This window comes from Accipiter gentilis, chromosome 10 (assembly GCF_929443795.1).
Source record: "Accipiter gentilis chromosome 10, bAccGen1.1, whole genome shotgun sequence".
Taxonomy (NCBI): Eukaryota; Metazoa; Chordata; class Aves; order Accipitriformes; family Accipitridae; genus Astur; species Astur gentilis.
Window position 1 is genome coordinate 40737456 of NC_064889.1, and position 19293 is coordinate 40756748.

At 56.1% G+C, this 19293-nt stretch overlaps 2 protein-coding genes across 3 annotated transcripts; both read right to left on the reverse strand.

Moving 5' to 3' along the window:
• Positions 1–3579: 3579 nt before the first annotated feature.
• On the reverse strand, positions 3580–7380 carry ARHGDIA (Rho GDP dissociation inhibitor alpha). The gene is made up of 5 exons (XM_049812213.1): positions 7191–7380; positions 6701–6784; positions 6023–6099; positions 5780–5843; positions 3580–5300 (listed from the first exon to the last, which is right to left on the reverse strand). The coding sequence occupies exons 1-5, from the start codon at positions 7378–7380 to the stop codon at positions 5101–5103; spliced, it is 615 nt and encodes a 204-aa protein (XP_049668170.1). The 3' UTR covers positions 3580–5100.
• ALYREF (Aly/REF export factor) lies at positions 7315–19228 on the reverse strand. Of its 2 annotated transcripts, none has more exons than XM_049812211.1 (6): positions 18953–19228; positions 18589–18720; positions 15972–16119; positions 15810–15873; positions 15457–15637; positions 7315–7400 (listed from the first exon to the last, which is right to left on the reverse strand). In XM_049812211.1, exons 1-6 carry the CDS (start codon positions 19184–19186, stop codon positions 7383–7385), a joined length of 777 nt encoding a protein of 258 aa, XP_049668168.1. In that variant the 5' UTR covers positions 19187–19228; the 3' UTR covers positions 7315–7382. The 2 variants fall into 2 exon arrangements, with proteins under 2 accessions (XP_049668168.1, XP_049668169.1); XM_049812212.1 differs by lacking the exon at positions 7315–7400 and adding an exon at positions 14256–14536 and having other exon boundaries at positions 18953–19226.
• Positions 19229–19293: the final 65 nt, after the last annotated feature.

Here is a 19293-nt window from a genome sequence, read left to right on the forward strand (position 1 = left end):
GGGCACCGCCCGCCGCCCGCCGCCGCGGGTTGGCCGCCGACCTCGCTCCCCTCCCGCGGGCCGCCATTGGACCCTTTCCCCGCAGCGTCGCCCGCGATTGGTCAGCGCCGCCGCCTCGCGCGGCCGCCTGCCCTCGAACGTGGCACTCGGGCGGCCCCGGCGGGCGGGCACTGCGCGTGCGCGCGGCCAGGCGCGCGTGGTGGATTCTGACTGGGCCGCGTCCGCCGCCCTTTGACCCGGCCCGGAAGGGGAAAGGGGCTCTTCCGCCGCGGGCGGAGGGAAAAGTCCGCGGAGCACGTGACGTTGCGGGACACGTTACGGCGCGCGACGCCGCCGGGCGGAGGTCGGGGCTAGGCCCCGGCCCCGTTATCGGTCCCCCCCCCCCCGGGTACCAGCCAGCCCTCAGGGCCGGGCCCGGGCCCGCACCACGGGAGCGTGCGGTGGTCGCGGGGCAGCAGTCGCTCGGCATCACGGCAGCGGTGCTGCCCCGTTATCCGCGGCCCCGAGCTCCCCTCCCCGGGCCAGACCCCTGTCTGGCATAGGGCACCAGGCACCGCTGCGGCGTGGGGAGGCCCCGTTCAGTTTCTCTGCAGCCTCGCCGGCCCCTGAGATGGACAGCGGGGAACGGTGGGAGCTCGGTGCAGCGTTCGGGTCCCACTGGAGGCTGGTGGGGGTTCTTGGACTCGGCACATGCTGTCCTTTACAGAGAAGACAGCCGTGCGATGGAGTGCTCGAGGTAGGGCTACGGGGGGCATCTTGTCATCGTCGTCCCCCCAGACCGAGCAGGAGTCTGTCGCGAGAAGGCTCTTGTTCACACAGGTAGTTCCGTGTGGTGCCTGCTAAGGGACCCACGAGAGATAAGTCCTGTGACTGTGGCAGGAGAAAATCCCATCACATGACTCTCCCTGCTTTGCTCTGGCATCTCCTGATGCAGCGCAAGAATCAGTCATTGGGTCCTAGTTACTCCTGGAGCTCGGCTAGGGAAGGACAGCCCCTGCATTGCTGGGCAGAGAGCAGCCGGCCTTTGGCTGCGGTTTTCGCCATGCCAGTGCTGGGGTACCAGCGGGGTTGCTACGTGCACCTGCTGTACACGCAGCCTGCCCAGCTGATAAGTGCTGGAGCAGGGACAGGCTCTGTCCAGGCTCCCCGGCCGCACCCTGCTGATTTGCCAGCTCAGTGGCTGCCTGCAAAGCAGAGCTGCTGCTCTTTGCTCTCCTCCTGCTTTCCCCTGCAGGGGGTGGGCCCAGTGCCCAGGCCAGCGGTGCTCCGAGCGAGGCACCCCACCGGTTCTCCACAGGTAACCTGTTCTGTGAGTGCTGTGAGGAGCAGTTGTCCATTCAGGAGCTTTTGCTGGGTGCAGAACTGGACGCCTTTCTTGGGCCCAGAAGGAGTCCAGTGAGATTTTTGGCGGCGCAGCTGCACTGAGTGAAACTGAGTGCACCGTGCATCAAGAGGGGCAGCAGGGCCCAGCGCGGTGCTGGGCCACCAGTATGTGCCTGCCTCAGCACCTCTGGCGAGGCAGGCAATGCTCACCCACACCTTGCAGGTGCCACAACACTCTCGTTCTCATTTTTGTTGCTGGCTGGAGATCCTGCCACTGCTGAGCGTAGTGTCCTTGTGCCTGCCTTCCAGCACCCCATGAACAGAGTATCGTTCTCTTTTTTTTTTTTTTTCTTTAAATCCCTTTAAATATCCCTGCATGGCAGTGTCTGCCAAAGAAAAGCTGTACAGATAGGGCACCACCTGCGCACTATGGCAGCAGCATGTCGCCTCTGGTGTCTTGCTCCCTGCTGGGGTGGTGTGTCACTTTACTTCTACACCTACCAGCTGCCAGCACAGCTGGCCCAGGCCCACACCCAGGGCTCCTCAGCACTGCAAGACATTAATTCACAAGTTCTCCCTTCCTCCTCAGCCTCAGTTCTCCCTGGCTGCTTTTTGGTAGACGCAGGTGAAAGCTGCCACGCTCGCAGAGCTGGAGTTCTGATGCTTCGAGGCAGCTGCTGTGTCAGACTGAGCTACTGCAGCACAAATAGGCACCTGACTAGAAAAGCAGCCCAGACTGCTCTTGGGCAATCTTTGGCCCAGGGTTCATGAGGTGCATCTCCCAGAAGAGGCTGAGGCTTTTCCTTGGAAGCCACAACTAGTGAGAATCATCCAGCCCATGCCACCACCGAGTCCTGCCCAGCCCGTGACCAGAGCTGCGCATCCCTTGGGCTGCTGGTGCTTGTGTGTGCTCCTGGGCTCGGCTGCCAGGCGGGAGAGCCCAGCCTGTTACCCTGCAGCAGGGACCACGTTCAGGAGAAAACACAGGCAGTGAATCACCACTGCAGCCCTTAGGTCCCTGGAGTCACAGCAAGTCACAGCCGTCCTGTGTACCCCTCCCCGGGCATCCCACCATCGCGCTAACGATCTAACAGAAACGCCAACGTCCAGAGTTTGGCAAGACTTGCCAAAGAGCTGGAGATTGCATCAGACAGGATTCTCACCCTGACACTAACTGCCCACAGAGTGGCTGTTGGGGGCCAGCACAAGGAGGGCCTTTGTTCACTTTATCAGCACGTCTGGGCTCGCTCTAACCGACATGACAGAGGGTGACGCCTGCTCTGAGCTCCTGCTTTGGCTCTGCCCTTCCTGTCCCCATGCTGCGGGGGCAGGCGGCTGGGTGCAGCTTGCAGCTGGGAGCAGCACAAGCGAATCGTGCCTTCTGGAGCAGGCTCTGGCAGGCGCCGGCCACACGCCTGCTCCTTGCCGGGGTGGGCAGGCGGCTTCTGCCTGGCTGAGGGTGCTTCACTTCAGGCCTTGCACTTTCTTGCACTTTCTCCTTTAGCTGTGGCATCTGCAAGCGCAGCAGCTTTCCTGGATCCAAGGAGAAAGGTGTTAGCTCAGTAGTTTCCCTCTTGCATTCCAAGTTCTCCATTACCATCGTGAGTCTTCTAGACCATGAGCAGGGCCGAGCTGTCTCCTCTACAGCTTCTCTAGTGCTGTAGATTCTGTGAAGAGCTTTTCCCGGCGACACTTTTCTTATCCTTAACACAAACATGCCACATGCTCTGTAAACATCCGCAGGCTCTTATCACACATAGCCTCTCCTGGATTCTGTTCTGCCTCTGCCTCCCTCATTCTTCTGGCTGTGCAGGAATTTCACTTCATACTTGCAGCTGGAGTAGGCACAACGCAGGCAGGCCAGAGGCTTGGAACCCACCTGCTCCTCAGCTGTCAGGAGACACCCCCCACCTCCAACTTCACTACCTCCGAGACCCACTATTTTCACTTCCTCACGCCCATCTCATCCCTCATACTGCAGGGCATGCAGAACAGAGTGAACAGCAAGGGACAGATCTTGAAGACAAACCCCCAAGAGCAGCAACGGACACAGTGCAACGAGGGCCTCTTGCCTTTTCTCCTCTGGCAAGGGCTGTCCCAGATCCCCTGTTTCACAACTCAGCAGGCCCAGGGATTCTGGTCTTCTCCCACCCCAGGTGTTTGCAGAAATCACCTGTGGAACAGAAGTTCTGCCACTTCCTGCCAAAGACCCAGAACCAGGAAGTTCCAGAACAGAAGCAGAACAGACAACAGACAGTCAGTTCAAAGATTTTATTTAACTGTCATAAAAGGAGAAGCAGACGATGATTCCAAACCTGTTAACCTGGGTCTAGGATTTACAGACAATATGCACCAAATCAAATTAACAAAAATCTCTCTAGGGGCAGGGCAAGGGAGAGTTAGAGGCAAAGACGTAGCTACGAGAAAGCCACATGTACTTGGTCCCAGTTCTAATACGACCTCAACGTGGTAGGATCCAAATAAGAGGGCTGTGGAGCTGGAACGTGCCTGCCCAGCCCTCAGGGGTTCACGAGCCCCCGAGGGCTCCTGCGCCCCGAACGCCGTGTCAGTGCAGCCGTGGGTGGCAGGCTGGCGTGCTGCAGGGGTCTGCTACAGGCACGGGGCAGGGGAGTCGAGTGTCAAGGCAATAAATACTGACAGGCCAGGCACAGATTTTAAAGGCAGAACAGATACATAAGGCATTAACCGCTTCTGAATGCTTGTCCATTGCAAGCTCTTTGTTGATCGCATCAGGAGAGCAGCTGCAGAAACAGACTAGTCCATCCTCAGCCCAAAACAGCCAGGAGGGCAGGTGCTGTCCTGGAATTTCAGTGCTTTGCAGCTACCTCAGCTGCAATGAGAAGTGTGAGGTGATGGCAACACTGGTGACTCCCGCACCCACCTGCCTTGCAACCCCCTCTATGCCTCGGAGGCTCTGAGGCTGCCAGAGAGTTTGGAGCTCTACACAAACAGGGCCAGGGGTCCTGCCAGGCCAGCTCTCTGGACACCAGGAGGGGTGGCCAGGCGTCACCCAGGATATCACACCACCCTCCCCTCTGGAGATGTCCCGTCTTGGGTGAAGAACGGACCAGCAGCAAAGCGGGAAGTTGTGAATCTTTCCTAATAACCCATGAGGGGCGTGACCAAGATGAGTGCCATGCCAACAAACAGGGGGAGGGTGGGTGGCATTTAAAAAGTGTAACAAGGGCAGGGCCCCCTCCCTAGAGGATACATGTTACACATTAAGGCATCATGGTTACAGGGAACATCCACAAATGAAGCTGCCAGCGTTCCCAGGACACTGACGGGGTGGAAGGGGCAGGCTGGACATGATTTTAGCCAACAGATTCAATAGCTGCCTGGCATCAAAGTTCTTCAGCTACTTGGAGGCAGTAGCTACCCTGAGCTGTGCACAGGAAAGCCAAGCAGAGGATCCTACACAGAACATAGGAGTCTCTCCCCTTCAGCACCTACCCGAATAAAGGCAGGTGAGAAGCAGCAAAGGGCCTGGAGAGGGAGCAAGCACTCCCACCTCTGCGCTGGGACAGCATGGCCCTGGGACGGGCAGCTGGAGACCAGATGCAGACAGCACGGTTTGGTCAATGCACTCAGCGATTCTCTGGGGAGGGGGCACATTACACAACTGAGCTCTCTGGTCAAATTATAACAGGGGGTGAAGGGTAAGAGGGTTCCAATGTCAGCACTTTGGTACAGGGGGGGATTTCTACGGTAGCCACTGTCTGATTCACGCTCTCTGGGGTTTGGCCTTGGGAAGGGCTAGTCCTTCCAATCCTTCTTGATGGTCAGGTTCCACTCCCAGGACAGGTGGTCAGTCTTATCATCATCTGTGAACTTGGATTTGATGTTGTAGCTGCCCCGGGCCAGCATACCCTTAGGGGCTTCTTCCATGGGGGTCAGAAACTCGTACTCCTCTGCTCGGGGGCCATAGCTCCCAACCATGTATTCGGTCTTGTCAACTAGAAGGAGAAAAAGAGGTGCGTGGAGGCTGTCTAAGAGCCTCCCCTGCATTTGGGACAAGGCTATAAAGCAAACGAAAGGTCTGTTCCTGCTACAACAATCCACAGAGGAGCTGTGAGAACAAGAATGTCACCTGCATTAACAGCTCTGTTCACTCCAGGAACAGCTCCTCCTGCCGGGAGCATTCCCCCCACACTAGCACTGCTGTCAGCAGTGACCTGTTCACTGCCACACTCCAGCAGGGATTATGCATCAAGCCCAGAGGTGCAGGTGCAGCCAGGACTGCAGGCTGCCACCCTGCAGCAGACCCAGGAGCCTTTGCACATCACTACAGGCTCAGCGGCACAGAGACCACTGAAGACCGTCTCTTGCCATTATGAGCTGTTGGGGCACGAGCAGGCGAGCCCCCATCACCGCAGCGGAAAGAGCCAGAAAGCCCTCACAGAAAGCAGCACCCCAGTCACAGAGAAGCACTTACTTTTCACGCCTTTCCGGAACGTGTGCTGAATGTACTTCAACCCTGACACAATCTCCCTGTTAACCTGCAGGGAGACAAGCAAGGACTGTAGAAGACATCTCTGAGACACACTGCCTAGCCCACCCACAGTAGCAGACAATTTCCTCCACCACACCACTTCTTGGGACTCAGGCATGCACTATGCTGGGACTGCAGCAGTCTGGTGTTCCACTTGTTCTTCAGCTTTCAGATCTGAATTCTTACCCTAAAGGAGATTTTTATCCGGTATTCCACACCCTCCTTCAGCACAAATGCTTGCTTCTTGAAGCTCTCCAGGTCACCTACAAAGAAGGGATAGGGTTGCTCAGACTCCCTTTGTATAGTGCTCTGGGGCGAATTTAAGTCGCAAGAGGTGATCAGGACAGTATCTGCAGTAGCAGGGGATGACCCTTACTGCCTGGACAGCACACAGTTCATCCTTTTGTTTTTGCATGACAGGACCCTCCTTGCTGGACTGCCCATGCTACCTGAGGTGGGTGAGCGATGCCCTGCCAAAGGACACTGCAGTGCAGCAATGCAGTTGATTCAGGAATGTTCCTTTGTAGATGTTTGCTCCGAGGCTGTCACCATCTCAAAGCTGCCATTAGTGCCACTGTGCAGGCTGGAGGACAGCTGGCTCCCCCAGCCGGCAGCTCACACCTCTAAAAAACTAGGGCTGGCAAGGGAGTGGAAGCAGAAGGGCCTTCTGCTGCGACGGGGGACACAGCTGCCGGGCTCAGAGCACAGAACCCTCCGGGGGCCCAGGCACCTTACCCTGCATCCAGCACAGGGGCATTCAGGCATAGGAGGGCTTGGCCACCACACCAGCCGTGCTCCTGTGGGGCCTTCTGCGAGGCTCCACACCAAGCCAGCTTTGACCTGGGAGAAGGGCAAGAAGCTCACCTGTCAGGTCCAGCTCCAGAGGGCCAGGAGCAGTAGCGCAGACCAAAGTCAGCTTGGTCACCACCACATTTGGAGCATTGGGATCTAGAAAACAAGCAAAAAGGCTGTTAAACACCCATCCCTGACACCAACCAACACAACTCCTTTTCCTTCCAGGGCACTTCTTGAAAGAGCAAGAAAACCAGTGAGAACAACATCCCCCTCAGTGAAGGTATGGGCTCCCTGCTGTGTCAGGCCCAGCCCACAGTCTCCCCAAGAGCATCCCCCTCTAAAGGCAGAGCGTGCCACCCCTCAGTCCCTGTGCCTTATTCCAAGGGCCAGAGATCAGCCCAGGGGAGTGTAGAAACAGGCCTTTATGCTCCTGGCTGAGCTCCAGCTGAAGCACAAAGAACTGGGAGGAGAACAGCTCCCAGGCAGGAGCAGGGATGAGGCTGGAGGTGACTGATGGAGCTCTGGCTTGGTTGAGGCATAGCCATGTCCTAGGGCTCACCTGCAGTCACGGTGACAGCACCAAGCAGTGCCTCCTTGTACTTGCGCAGGCTCTCATCATCCTTGTCCAGCTCCTGGATCTCCTGGATGCTCTTCTGGGCAGGTGGCTTATAGTTGACGGAGTGTTCATCTTCCTCATTTTCAGCTGCAATCTGGGCCAGCTGCTCTGCTGTCGGCTCCTGCTCTGCCATCCTCACACACACGAGTTACACTGAAGTGGGGAGGAGAAGTGTAACTGCATCTGCCTACTCCACCAGCATGGCTCCTGCACAGCACCACAGCCCATCAGCACCACAGCCCATCAGCACCAACCAGGCTTCCCCAGAACTGCTCCGCCATGACTCCACAGGCTCCCTCTCTCATGTGGGCCTCTCACAGGCTGTCCTCATGGGTCTTCAGGGGACACAACCTTGCCAAGGGTTCAGAGCCCACAGACTCTGCAGACCCCTCCATAGCCCAGGTCTCATACTCAGCCCATGGAGGCCCACACAAGAAAGGAAAAATTGAACCTCAGTGCTTTACTCATAAGCAGGAACAGGTAAATATCCAAGGCCATAGAGAAAATGCTCTCTTCCACAAGATCAGCCGGGTGAGGCTTTCGCTCATAATAAACCTGAGCCCAGAATAAACCCAGTTCAGTTCTGCTCTCTACAACACACGATTCCAGCTAAGAATAGGCCTCTGCCCCACCACTGGCACAAATGCCAGGAGCCTCTGCTGCAATCTAGATCTCACAGTTTATAACTCAATCAGATCAATCTGCTCTGCGTCAGGTGCTGGTGCCTCGGAGGAGTGGAAGGAGACACCTGGCTCAGCTGATCTCATGCTCAGTCCTTTTTAAAAATCTGTGTCACACACGGCCAGTGAAACAGATAATGGATTAAAAACACGTGCGGAGTTTGGACTGGCTGGCCAAGACTCTAACCAGGAAACACCCAGCTGCACACTGAGGGCTGGTGAAAGGTGATGCCAACACCCCATTAAAAACCTCAGTTAAAGCCCATGACATCCTCAGTAATTCCTGATGTTCCACAGAGTGTGCTGTCCTAAGGGTCATCCGACAACAAATATCAACTTGGACTCTCCAAAGACTAGAAAAACTCTTTCAGTGACAGCTTTTGAAAGGCTTTGTGTACAAGCAAAATCTTTCACAAATGAACTGCTGGTGGATCCAAGTGTTTCTGTCATTATCTGGCACTCCCACATTCTGTTCAATATTCCCGCCTGGAGCTCTGTGCTAGCACGCACGACTCGCAGCAGACTGCGGAACTGCATTCACTGCTCTGGGATCTAGTTTCCAAATAAATCAAGAACTACTACATTTGCTACAAGTACAACAAACACATACAAAGTACTTAAATACAGACTTAATTATGATCTACAAGCACCTAAAGCTTCTCATACAGGTTACGCTAAATAAGCTAACCATCATCCATTCTTTTCGTCTTCGAGCTAGCTGATGTAATAGCACATAGTTCAGTTATTCCATTTCTACCCAACGTGCCACCCAGAGGGGGAAAGAAAGACCTCAGCGCTGACACTAACCACACATGGTTTATAGAGCACATTTTATAGTGACACAAGGCAAGTTCTGCAGATGCTGGAGCCAGTCTGACTCCACATCCAGTTCGAGCTTGGCAAGGATGTAACAGCAGAACAGCAGAGGTACCACCTGGGCTCCACTAATATTTTTAGCCATAAATATTATGAATGTTTTATTGGGAAACAGGGCAAAGGAGACAGATCAGACACACAAAATGAAATTTTGCACATCTCTACCAGAAAAGAAGACTACAGCAGACCTATCAGGAAATGCGCAGAGGAGAGAGAAAAGTAAGGGGGAAGGAGAACCGCTGACCAGCCTACCTGCCGCCAGGACTCTTGGGTGAGGTGCTGGCCCCAGCTCCCAGGGAGCCGGTGCTGAGGTGGACCTGCAGCCAGGCCCTTGGTGGGGACCCACTCCTGGCCCGCTGTCAAACCTGGGAACAGACGTGCTGGCTTGTCCTGGGCTGGCAGCGCTTCCCCAGAAAGGCTGGCACGGCTCTCGGGGTGTCCTGGGGGTAGGGTACTTGCAATGGATGCAACTGGTGTTTCTGGGTGTTAAAGCTTGACTAAGATTTATCACCAGACAAAGGTGGGAGGATGATGTGATACTTTGGGGTTATTACAAGGGCTTTGGCCCTGCGTGGCACAAGTGTGTCTGCGTAGGGGAGTTTGTCCCATTGTACCTTCGCACTTACTACTCCCAACAACTGCTGGTACTGACCCCTACACTTTACAACAAACAGCTGGCCCTTCTGCATGGTATCCTCCAATATCCTGGCACTGAATGTCGTGAAAATTTGTATTCAAAAGGCCATTTAATCTCATGTCATACATGAACAACTGGCTAGATCTCACCCTGGTATCTCCGTATCAAACCCAGTCACTTCCTTTGTGCTCCTGACCAAAAAAGCCTCCAGCCTTGCAGACTCTCAGAAGTGTTGAGCAAATACTCACTCAAGCATCAGTTCTACTGCTTGATCCCCTTACTGCAGTCCTCTGCCTCGCCTCCGGGCTAGATTTCACCTCCCAGGCACTACAGGTCATTCTCTCTCCCTATGCTGAAGAACTCCTGGACCTCTCTCCTAAGAAGCCTGTAGCTTTCAGGAAATGGAAGTGACGGACTTCCAGTGAGAGCTGTAAAGAACTAAAGTCCCCAGTCACTGACTTCTGTTGACTCCCAAACTCCCTGCGATTGAGTCCTCTTTGAAAGCCTGAATATAACAAACAGATACCCACGTGCACATCCCTGATGGTGCCAGGTCCCTTTCCACGGCATTAGTATCCACAGGTGTATACCACCTTCTAATTTTCAGACCAAGCAGAGACAAAACTTCTAACAAACGGCCTCATCAGTACCTGCAAGTGACAGGCCACAGGAGCTGTAGCACAGCCTCTCCTCGAGCAAACAAAGCTCGCCAAACCCAGCATTGTGCATGCAGCGAAGGATCAGCACTGCAAGGTGAACAGAGCATGTGCCAACCACAGCGCAGCTCCAGACAGCAGGGTCAGGTCTGGAAGATCGCTGCACTCCACACAGGAACAGCCTTAGCATTAAACAGTACTGATTTCTAGCAGCTGAAATAGCAGCCGATTTCCAGGATCAGGTATCCTATCCTGATCAGTTAAGAAATGCATTAGTTTGGTCTCACCCACGTATATAGCCATCGATAACCAACCTCCAGATGTAACAGACAGGGCAACAGTTTCCTCCCACACATCAACAGCACTCAGTCTTCATCAACTCTGTCAGGGTTACCCTTCCCACAAACAGATATTTAGCAACAACCATGCTGTAGAAGGCACAGAAGAAAAAAAAAAAACAAAACCAAAATGAAAAAGCTCTTCGGTTGTGTTCCTATGCCTCTAGTCTTAATCCTGTGATCCAGGGCTAAAGAAACAACCATGCACACCACCACACGGATTAATCAAGAACCACCCCAGTCCTCACAGGATCTCTAAAACAACAGAAGCCCACCAGACACCAAAAATGGCTCCTCAGACCAACACAAAGCACTACTCCAACCAGCAGCTCAGGCCAGGCCAGGGTTCAGCTCTCTGAGGAAGCCCTGGAGAAATATCACTTCCTCTCTTCCAACAGGCTTCCCCAGGAACAGCAGTCAGAAGAACATCTCTGACCAGGCTGCACCAAAGCCACTGCTGCAGCGCTCCCAAGAGGAGCGGGCTCCTCCACCCCAGCCAGATGCAAGGGTTGAGACACTCTGCGACAGAGCTGGCGGGGGCCAGGCTGTGGGCGGCCGGCCGCCCCCTTCCACACAGAGCACTGCATTTCATCACCATGGGTCACAGCGCCTTGGCTACTTCTCCAAACATGCAGCCAGAGAGGAAGGAGACTCCTCATGGCATCAAAACTTTTATGAGGGCCTCAACCTCACCCTTCAGACTTCTTGGACAAAGCATTTATTACAGCTCAGGATTAGTAAACCAGAGCTTTTTTAGGCATGTGAAAGACCAGCCATGACATTGCCAGACAAAATGAAGCCAAGGGACTTGATTGCATGTGAACTGCCATGAGAGAACTGCACTTGTGTATCCCATCTATGCCGTGCCAAGACCTGCAGCAAGCACGTACCAATACACAGAGAAGAAGGGACCTGCAAGATAGTCCTTCAAAGGGCTCAGCTCCTTAATGAAAGCCTTCCCGCTACACTGCTGACTTGCAGCTGAGCACAGCTGCCTTGCAGGAGCTCAAGACCTCAAACCTCAGACATTGCTCTGAGGTGTTTGGAAGGAAATTCCTCTTCAGCTCTTTTTGACACTCAGAAGATGCTCGGGTGCCCTGCTCAGCACCTCCACACAGTGGCTCTCTGGCTCTTAAAACTCAGCCGACTTGCAGAACGCTAGAGCTAGTGCCTCTGCGGCTTCTGAGAGGCCTGCTGCTCTACAAGAGGCACAGACCCAGTGTCAGCTCTGCCACGGCTGGCAGGGAAGGGGACTCCCAGCCCTCACAAGCAGATTACAGGAGGCGGGCTCCTTAGCCGTGGAGAGACTTCTAGGGAAGCAGCCCTGGGTGCTTCTCAGATCCTTGCAGGTCACAGAAGCCTGCAGAAGACAGCAGGAGGCTGAATCGCTTCCCACCTGGGAATTTGCACTCAGCTGCCATCATTGCTTCCTCAAGTCAGCAGCTTCTCCTGGATTCTCAGCATTTTTCGCTCAGAACCGAGGAGCTAGCAGCAGTGAATGCAAGAGCTCCACCTTCTGCCAGACAGAAAAACTGCTAGGAACATGACCCTATTTGTTTTCAAGCAGACAGCGGTAAACAGCAACTTCTTCATACCCCGGGATCAAGATCCCACGGCACTGGCGAAACCAGAGTTAGCCAGAGGTAACTATGATGAGCTAATTGGCTTCAGACGTCCATTGGACCACAGCGCAGCCGTGGACACGCAGCAGTGCCAATTCGAGCAGTCCCCACCCTTCCTTCTTCCCTCGTGGCGCAGGGGAAGGCTTGTGCAGCCACAGGGCAAACTCGGTTGGAATCTGATCCAGTTAATAACCGTTTCTGCAGGGCTATTTTCCAGCCAGATCAGTTCGCTGATCCGGTTCACTATGCAGCTACAAACCCTGCTACACTGTAAGGACAGGGAGCCAGAACTGCTTAAACCGGCTCAAGCTGTGCTGCTGCTCTGCACGTACAATGGCAGCTCAGGAGGCTGAATCAGAAATAAACGGAGCTCAGACAGTTCCCAGGGCAGCAGCAGGGGAGCGGGTGGGCACATCAGCAGCAAAGGAGGAACTGGTGACTCACTGACACTTCCGGAGGCCGAGTGCTGCCCTCTGACACCACTCGTAATTCGGAGGCAAGGGGACATCCAGATAACGATAATGCCACTGCACTGGTTGCTTTGTAAGAGTGTCCCAGGGAATTCTCGTCTCACCTGATCCCTGCCATTGGCTCACAGCTCTGGGATGAAGGACTCTGGAAACAGTCCCCTGCCTTTCAGGGACTGAGCAGTTTGGAGATGTAGGATTTTTTAATTTTTTTTGCCTGTGATATAACCCTGGCTTGCAGTTCACCTACAAGGCATTAACTGTCAAGAGCAAAACCAAAGGCGTGAGCAGACAGTTCCATACACTCACAACTTCAGAAGTTTAAAAAACTCTCGCAGTCCTACACCCAGGATGCAAACAAGTTATGTGGGTAAATGGGCTGCAGTCTGGCTGCAACCGCCGTCTGTGCAGCGACCCCGGCGCTGCAGCCGTGGACACCCCCAAGAGCGTGACCCATCCGTACGCATTGCCTCTCGTCCCCACGGTGGAACACTACAACAAAACCATCTCTGCTCAGCAGTTACGGGAGAAAAATACCCACGCTGGAAGAATGCTTGGACAACCAGAGCAGCAAAGCACTCTGGACTAGAGCTGAAACCCTCAAGGCAGCTATGTAGCCACTTTGCGTGACTAGGAGTTCTTACTGGCTTAAGAAAAAGAAGTTAGGACTTTCAGACTTGTTGCAAAGAGCCGTGGAGCCAGGGAAGACATCGCCATCCTTCCGGCACGGCTGTAAAGGAAGTGGGAGAACCGACACCATAGCCTGCAGGAGCCAAGCTGCAGCCTTTATGCACGTTGCCCCTGCTTCTGTAACGTGCACCCTGCTGACAGCATTAAGGGGGATAAGACGGGCTCTTTAATTACTCTAACACGGAAGGAAATCCACTCTGAGGAAGCTGCTTCCAAGTTCCTCGTTTCGTAACTAGAAACCATTTATGGAAAATCTGTTTGAGACAAACCAGAGCGCTTGCAGCCCCCAGCGCCCTGGGAGGCCAAAAGGACCCAGCGTTCCTTTCACCGCGGCCCAGGCAACGAGAGAAACCCGAGGGGAGGGCTCAGAGCAGCCCCGGCTCCTCCGGGGAGCACGAGCCGACCCGAACCGCCCGTGTTTCGCCCTAACCGCGGGCCTCGGTGCCGCGAGAGCTCCGCTCCGCTCCGGGACGGCGCCGGCCGGGGACGGCGGCTTCCCCCGGGCCCTCAGCGGGCCGTGCGAGGGCACTCCGGGCCCACGCTCCCGCACCTCGGCCGCGCCCCAGAGCCAGCGGGGCGGCCGAGCCCGGCCAGGCCCCGGCGGGGCGGAGGCGCGGCCCCGCGATCTGACCCCCGCCCCCCGCCGCCCCCAGAGAGCCGCCCGCCGCCGCGGCCCGGTCCCCGGCGCTCCCCTGCCCCACCGCGGCCCGGCCCCGCCCTACCGGCCCTGCTCGCTCTCCGCGCTGCGGTGACAACGCCGCCGGGATCCGCCCAGCCGCCCGCGCGCCCCCGCACTTCCGGGACACGCCCGTCACTTCCCGTTATACGACGCTGAGCCCCACGCATCACTTCCGGTCGCGACCCCGCGCGCTGATTGGCCCAAAGGCGGGGGGGCGGGGTACGCGCACGCTGGCGGGATGAACGATGGAGTTGGGCCGGACGGGTAGAGCGCCGCGGGGCGGGGCGCGGGAAGGCGCGCGCGGGCCGGGCAGGGCGGGGCGGGGCGGGGCCGGGCGCGGCGCGGCGGGCAAGCGTCCACAGCTCTAGACACGGTTCTATTTTATTACGGCAAAGGTGAAAAAGCCACCTCGGCCCAACAGGCAACCAGTAAAATTTATCCCAAAAATAACTCGGTACAAAACAGGTCTGCTTCAGAATTAAAAAAAACCTTTACAGGAGTTTAAAACCTATCCCAGAACGTAAAAGTAAAACAAATCCCATCCTCGGTATTAGTAGCCACGGCGGCAGCCCCCGCCGGGGAGCGTGGAGCGAGATCGGAGTCCTTCCCTGTACCCGCCGCCCACCGCTTTAGCTGGTGTCCATCTGGAAGAGAGGAGAGGAGCCGTCACCGCGCGCCCCGCTTGCCCACCCCTGCGGAGGCACTCCGGCCCTGGCAAACCACCGCAAGGCCCCGGCGCTGCCGGACGGGGATGGCGGGTTCCAGACCCGGCTCGTTCAGGCGCTGGCCCGGGAGCGTCCGGCAGTGCCGGGGCCCAGCTGAGCCACCGTGGTGCCCTGAGGCACGACAGCCAACTGCCCTGCTGTGCTCCCCCACCCCCGGCCAAGTCCTTGCAAAATAACACTATTTACGCATCCCCGAGGCCAGAGAAGGCTGCTCTAAAACACCAGACAATTTTTTCTGGAATTCTGCTCATCCCACTTCTTCCACACTCTTGCCTCGATTTTATCCCACTCCTACAACACTGACTCACGTACACACGTGAGCTCAGTTCTCTACTGAGATTTTAACCTGGCTGCAGCACAGAGACATCTGAGCTAGTTCTGAAGGCAGCAGACAACGTGCATGGCTCTGTGTGTTACGGACTCGTATCAGCCATCAGCATCGCCAACCCTTCCTCCATCAGCATCCCATGTAGTTATTTCACACATTTTTTTTTCCTTTTTGTTTTTCCTTTTTCCAGCCCATTCTCTGTGGGTTTTGTTACACAGCTACTGCTCATCACAGCTGTTCCAGCTGCACAAGAGGCTGCCCCACACTGGCCCCAGCGAGCCATGGAGCTGGACAAGGGGCTGTTTCTTGGCAACCAGTAACAGCAGTTGCCAAAGCGTTCTGGAAAGTAAAGCCAACTACTGGACCAAGGCACTGCTTGGCTTTAGAGGGAGACCACTTTAGTCCAGTGACCCGGAAAACACTTTCTGTTTCCTGCCGGCTCCGGGCTGCCAATGTTTCCCAGAACGAGATGCCGTGGGGAACCTGCGGACAGCGCCTGAGCAGCACTTACCCTGGCATTGTAAGCATCCAGCTGTGCATCTAGTTCTTCTGCGGAGAGCTGCTGTTTGGAAGTTCTCCCAGCTCCTCTGCCTCTCCCTCTGTTCCCACCACGAGTACCTCGCCTGTTGCCTCCTCCACCACCAAATCCTCCTGAACCACCACGGTTTCTGGTCATGCCACCTCTGTTTACACTGTGATTTTTAAAGAGCAACTGTTTTAGTGCGTTCCAGTTAACCCAAACAGGCACGCAGAAGTTTGCCAAACAGGAGACGGATCCATGCTTCCTACACAGACAGGAGCCAGGCACGTTCCCACCCCGCGCTGACCGGGCAGAGCGACTCCCGCGGCCGTATGGCATCTCACCTCTGTGCTGGTCTCCTCTGTGTGTCGATCTGTGACGTGACCAGCTGAATGTTCATGGGGCGTCCTGGAGGAAGAGCAGCCCATGAGCCTGTGTGCGGGACACAGGCGCGCGGGCTGCTCCAGACAGCGAAACGCACTATGGAGACGGCCACGCAGACTCACCGTCCAAGGGGACTCCATTGTACTGCTTCATCGCTTTCAGAGCGTCTGCCTTCCTTTCGAAATGCACATCTGCTGTCCCTAGACTGCGGCCAGATCTGTCATAGTGCACGGCTGCCTTCTTCAAGGTCCCAAACTCTGCAAAGAGCTCCTGAGAAAAAGAGGGAGAAGAGCGTACACATCCAACAGCACTGCAAACACCACACAGCCAAGAGACAGCGCCGCAGTTCCCCATACACAACTGCTCTCAGCAATCACAGGCGCTTTTCAGAACATCACTGACAACTCAGACAAAACACCAATGAAAGAGGGGAGCACAAGCCCATCAGAAGGACTTCAGAAAGTTGCCACAGGTGGGAAAAACAAGCAGGACTTCATATTCACCACTTGCAGGGTGCACATTTACAGCCAGAGGAGTGGACCCAAGGAATGCCAACCTGCTTCTTTTCCCAGGGAAACTGTAGGTGTTTTTGTTGAGGCTGAGTCAATGGGGCGACTACTTAAAAATAATCCAGAACCTAATCCATTTCACAGAGGAAGAACAACCTGTATGAACGCAGGGATTCATAAGATGGTCACAGTTTCATTGTGCTGGATTTTTTATTTTTTTTTTAAACTCCTTAAATTTTTACTAGTCCAGGTGCAATTTAAAAACACAGCCCATTAGGATTATACCCCAAAAACCGAGATGAGGAAAAGCCCTGTACTGAAGTATGTAATTCACGGTCACAAAGGATGGAAATGAAGAGGCAGCAACGGAGCCACCCATTTTGTTTTACAGATGCTACACTTAGGAAGTCAACAAGGACAGGTCGCCTTTGTGAGTTTCTGCTATAGCCCGTGCCTCAAAAGCTCAACATCTACCCCTGAGCTGCCAGGTGCCCCAAGGGACAGGCCGCCTGCTACAGTACCTGCTGCAAGGCCTGACTGCCACGCTGCTGTCCCTGTGAGTTACTGCCCAAGCATCTGACGGGGCACTATATGCGTTCTTCCACTTCCCAAGCAAACAGCACTCCAGGCAGAGCTGCAGGCCAGCTCCTCCCTTGTAGTCATTCACCCGAGGCAAACATTACAGGGCACTCAATAGAAGCTTTCTGGAGCAGGGCGCACCACAGGTGAGGCTGTGCTCAGCCCCTCCTCCAGAGTCAGCTTCTCTTTGCACTGCAGAGAACACAGGTTCCTCCCAAGCAGCAGCGACCGCTCGCTTGGGGAGCGACACCTCCGAGAGCAGCACTCATTGGAGGCTCCTTCCAGCCCGTACACCTCCGAGCTGCACTGTACCACATTAATGACGCGATTAGCATAGAAACAAGGAAAGCAATCGCCTCATCTGAGGCAGCGCTAAATTATGGGATGGGTAGTAACAAAACAGGTGCAAAGCCGTTAAGTCAGCTTTGCTGCTAAATAAACCATAGGTGGATGTTCATCCATGCCGCAGCCCAAGGCAGCAGCGGAAAAGGTGAATCCCCATGATTCCGCGCCACAGGAAGCACAGGAGCTGGCCAAACTGAGGTGTCTTCACAGAGCCACATTTTACACATTGGGGCCCGACTACAACAAAGAAGAAACTTATTTAAACCAAATCTGAACTAACACGAGGAAAAGAGGTAGTTTTCTGCACATTACCCAGTAACTAGGTGACCTGAAAAAGCTCACTTCCAGCTCCCCAGGCACAGCCAGACTGGCACGTGGCGTAACTGCAATGAATTAACCAATGAAGAAAACATAAAAGTAGTTGTTTGTTTTTCCTTGGTGAGGACGCGAGGACCAGAAGCCAATGTAAAAGGAATCGCTTTGCAGCGTGACTGAGCCAGCCAAGCCTCCAGCGGGGACGCACCTGCTATTTGCAAATGTTTATTTCTGCACAACCCGCTCATGACAGAGCCCCCACAGCTGGGCGGGAGCACCACGCCTCAACCCCTCCAACCTGCACAGCCACAGGGACAGATCACACAGTAAGCCTGACTGAAAGAATCCTGCAGGTTCTTACCCAAAAGCACAACCAAAACAAGGGATATGATCCTGACAGGTAACTCAGAAGATTTAATGCACCAGGTACCATAGACGCTGCCATGCAGAGGAGCACGCTCTCCCTCATAGATAAGCCTTCCCAGTTACAGCGAAGGATGTGTCCACAGGAACACCTCGACACTCAACAAAACATGACTTTAACAAAGCTGTGCAAACAGGTCCCACAAAAACAGAGCACGCAGGTGTACGTGCAGTGCGGGTACGGAATTTCTGCAGTTACACAGACCTTAAAGAGTTTACGCAATTTATGCTAAATTCTGCAGCCACAGCTGGATCCAGCCCCTGGGCAGCACTTTTCCTCACGTGCGCTGTGGCAGAGCCACTTACAATGCAATTAGCCACCGCTCTGTGGGAAAGGGTGTCTTCCAAACCGCAGCCCCCTCGGGCTTACCAGACCCACGCAGGACCGACACTCACGGCGCAAACACCATCGCCAATGCCGAGCTAATTTACTCGGGGCCCTCCCACCGCGGGCGCGGAAGGGCAGCGAGACCCGCGGAGCTCCCGCGGGCGCCCGGCACGCCCGACCCCGACGCTATGAATTAAACCCCGCCGCGATCGCCCCCCGTGCACCCAGCGGGACCACTACCTGGATGTCCGCATCCGAGACGCCGAAGTCCAGGTTCGAGACGAGCAGCTTCCCGCCGGTCTCCACGCCGGCCCCCGCCCCAAAGCCGCTGTCGAACAGGTCGTGCTGCCACTTCTCGGGGAGCTGCTTCGGCTGCAACGAGACCAGGACCTCGCTGACCGTCGCCGGGGCACCGCCGGCCACGCCGCCCGCCCCGCCGGGAGCGGACAAAGGGCCGCCCGGCGGGCCCGCCCCCCGCCGCCCCGTCTCGTCCCGTCCCGCCGCCGCCGCCCGCGCCGGCTCCGGCCCCGGTTCCGGGCCCCCGCCGCGCCGCCGGGCCCCGCGGATGGCCGCGCTCCCCGCCCGCCCCGGCCGCGCTCCGTACCCGGCTGTAGGGCGCGGGCCGGTTCCTGCCGCCGCCCCGGGCCATCACCGGCCTGTTCCGCACGGGGCCGCCGCCTCCCGCTCGCCCGGCTCCCACGCCGCCCCGGCCGGGCCCGCCCCCGCGGGTGGCGCCGCCCCGGCCCCGGCCGCCCCGGCCGCCGCCCCGGCCGGCCCCGCGCTGGCTCCGGTTGAGCTTAATGATATCGTCCAGGGACATGTCCATCTTGTCGGCCATGATGGCGGCTCCGCTCCGGGGGCCTGCACTTCCGGCCGCGCTGCGCTGACGCCGGAAGCGGAAGAGGCGTGGCCGGCGGCGAAGGCGCGGCGGCCGCGCGCGCTTGT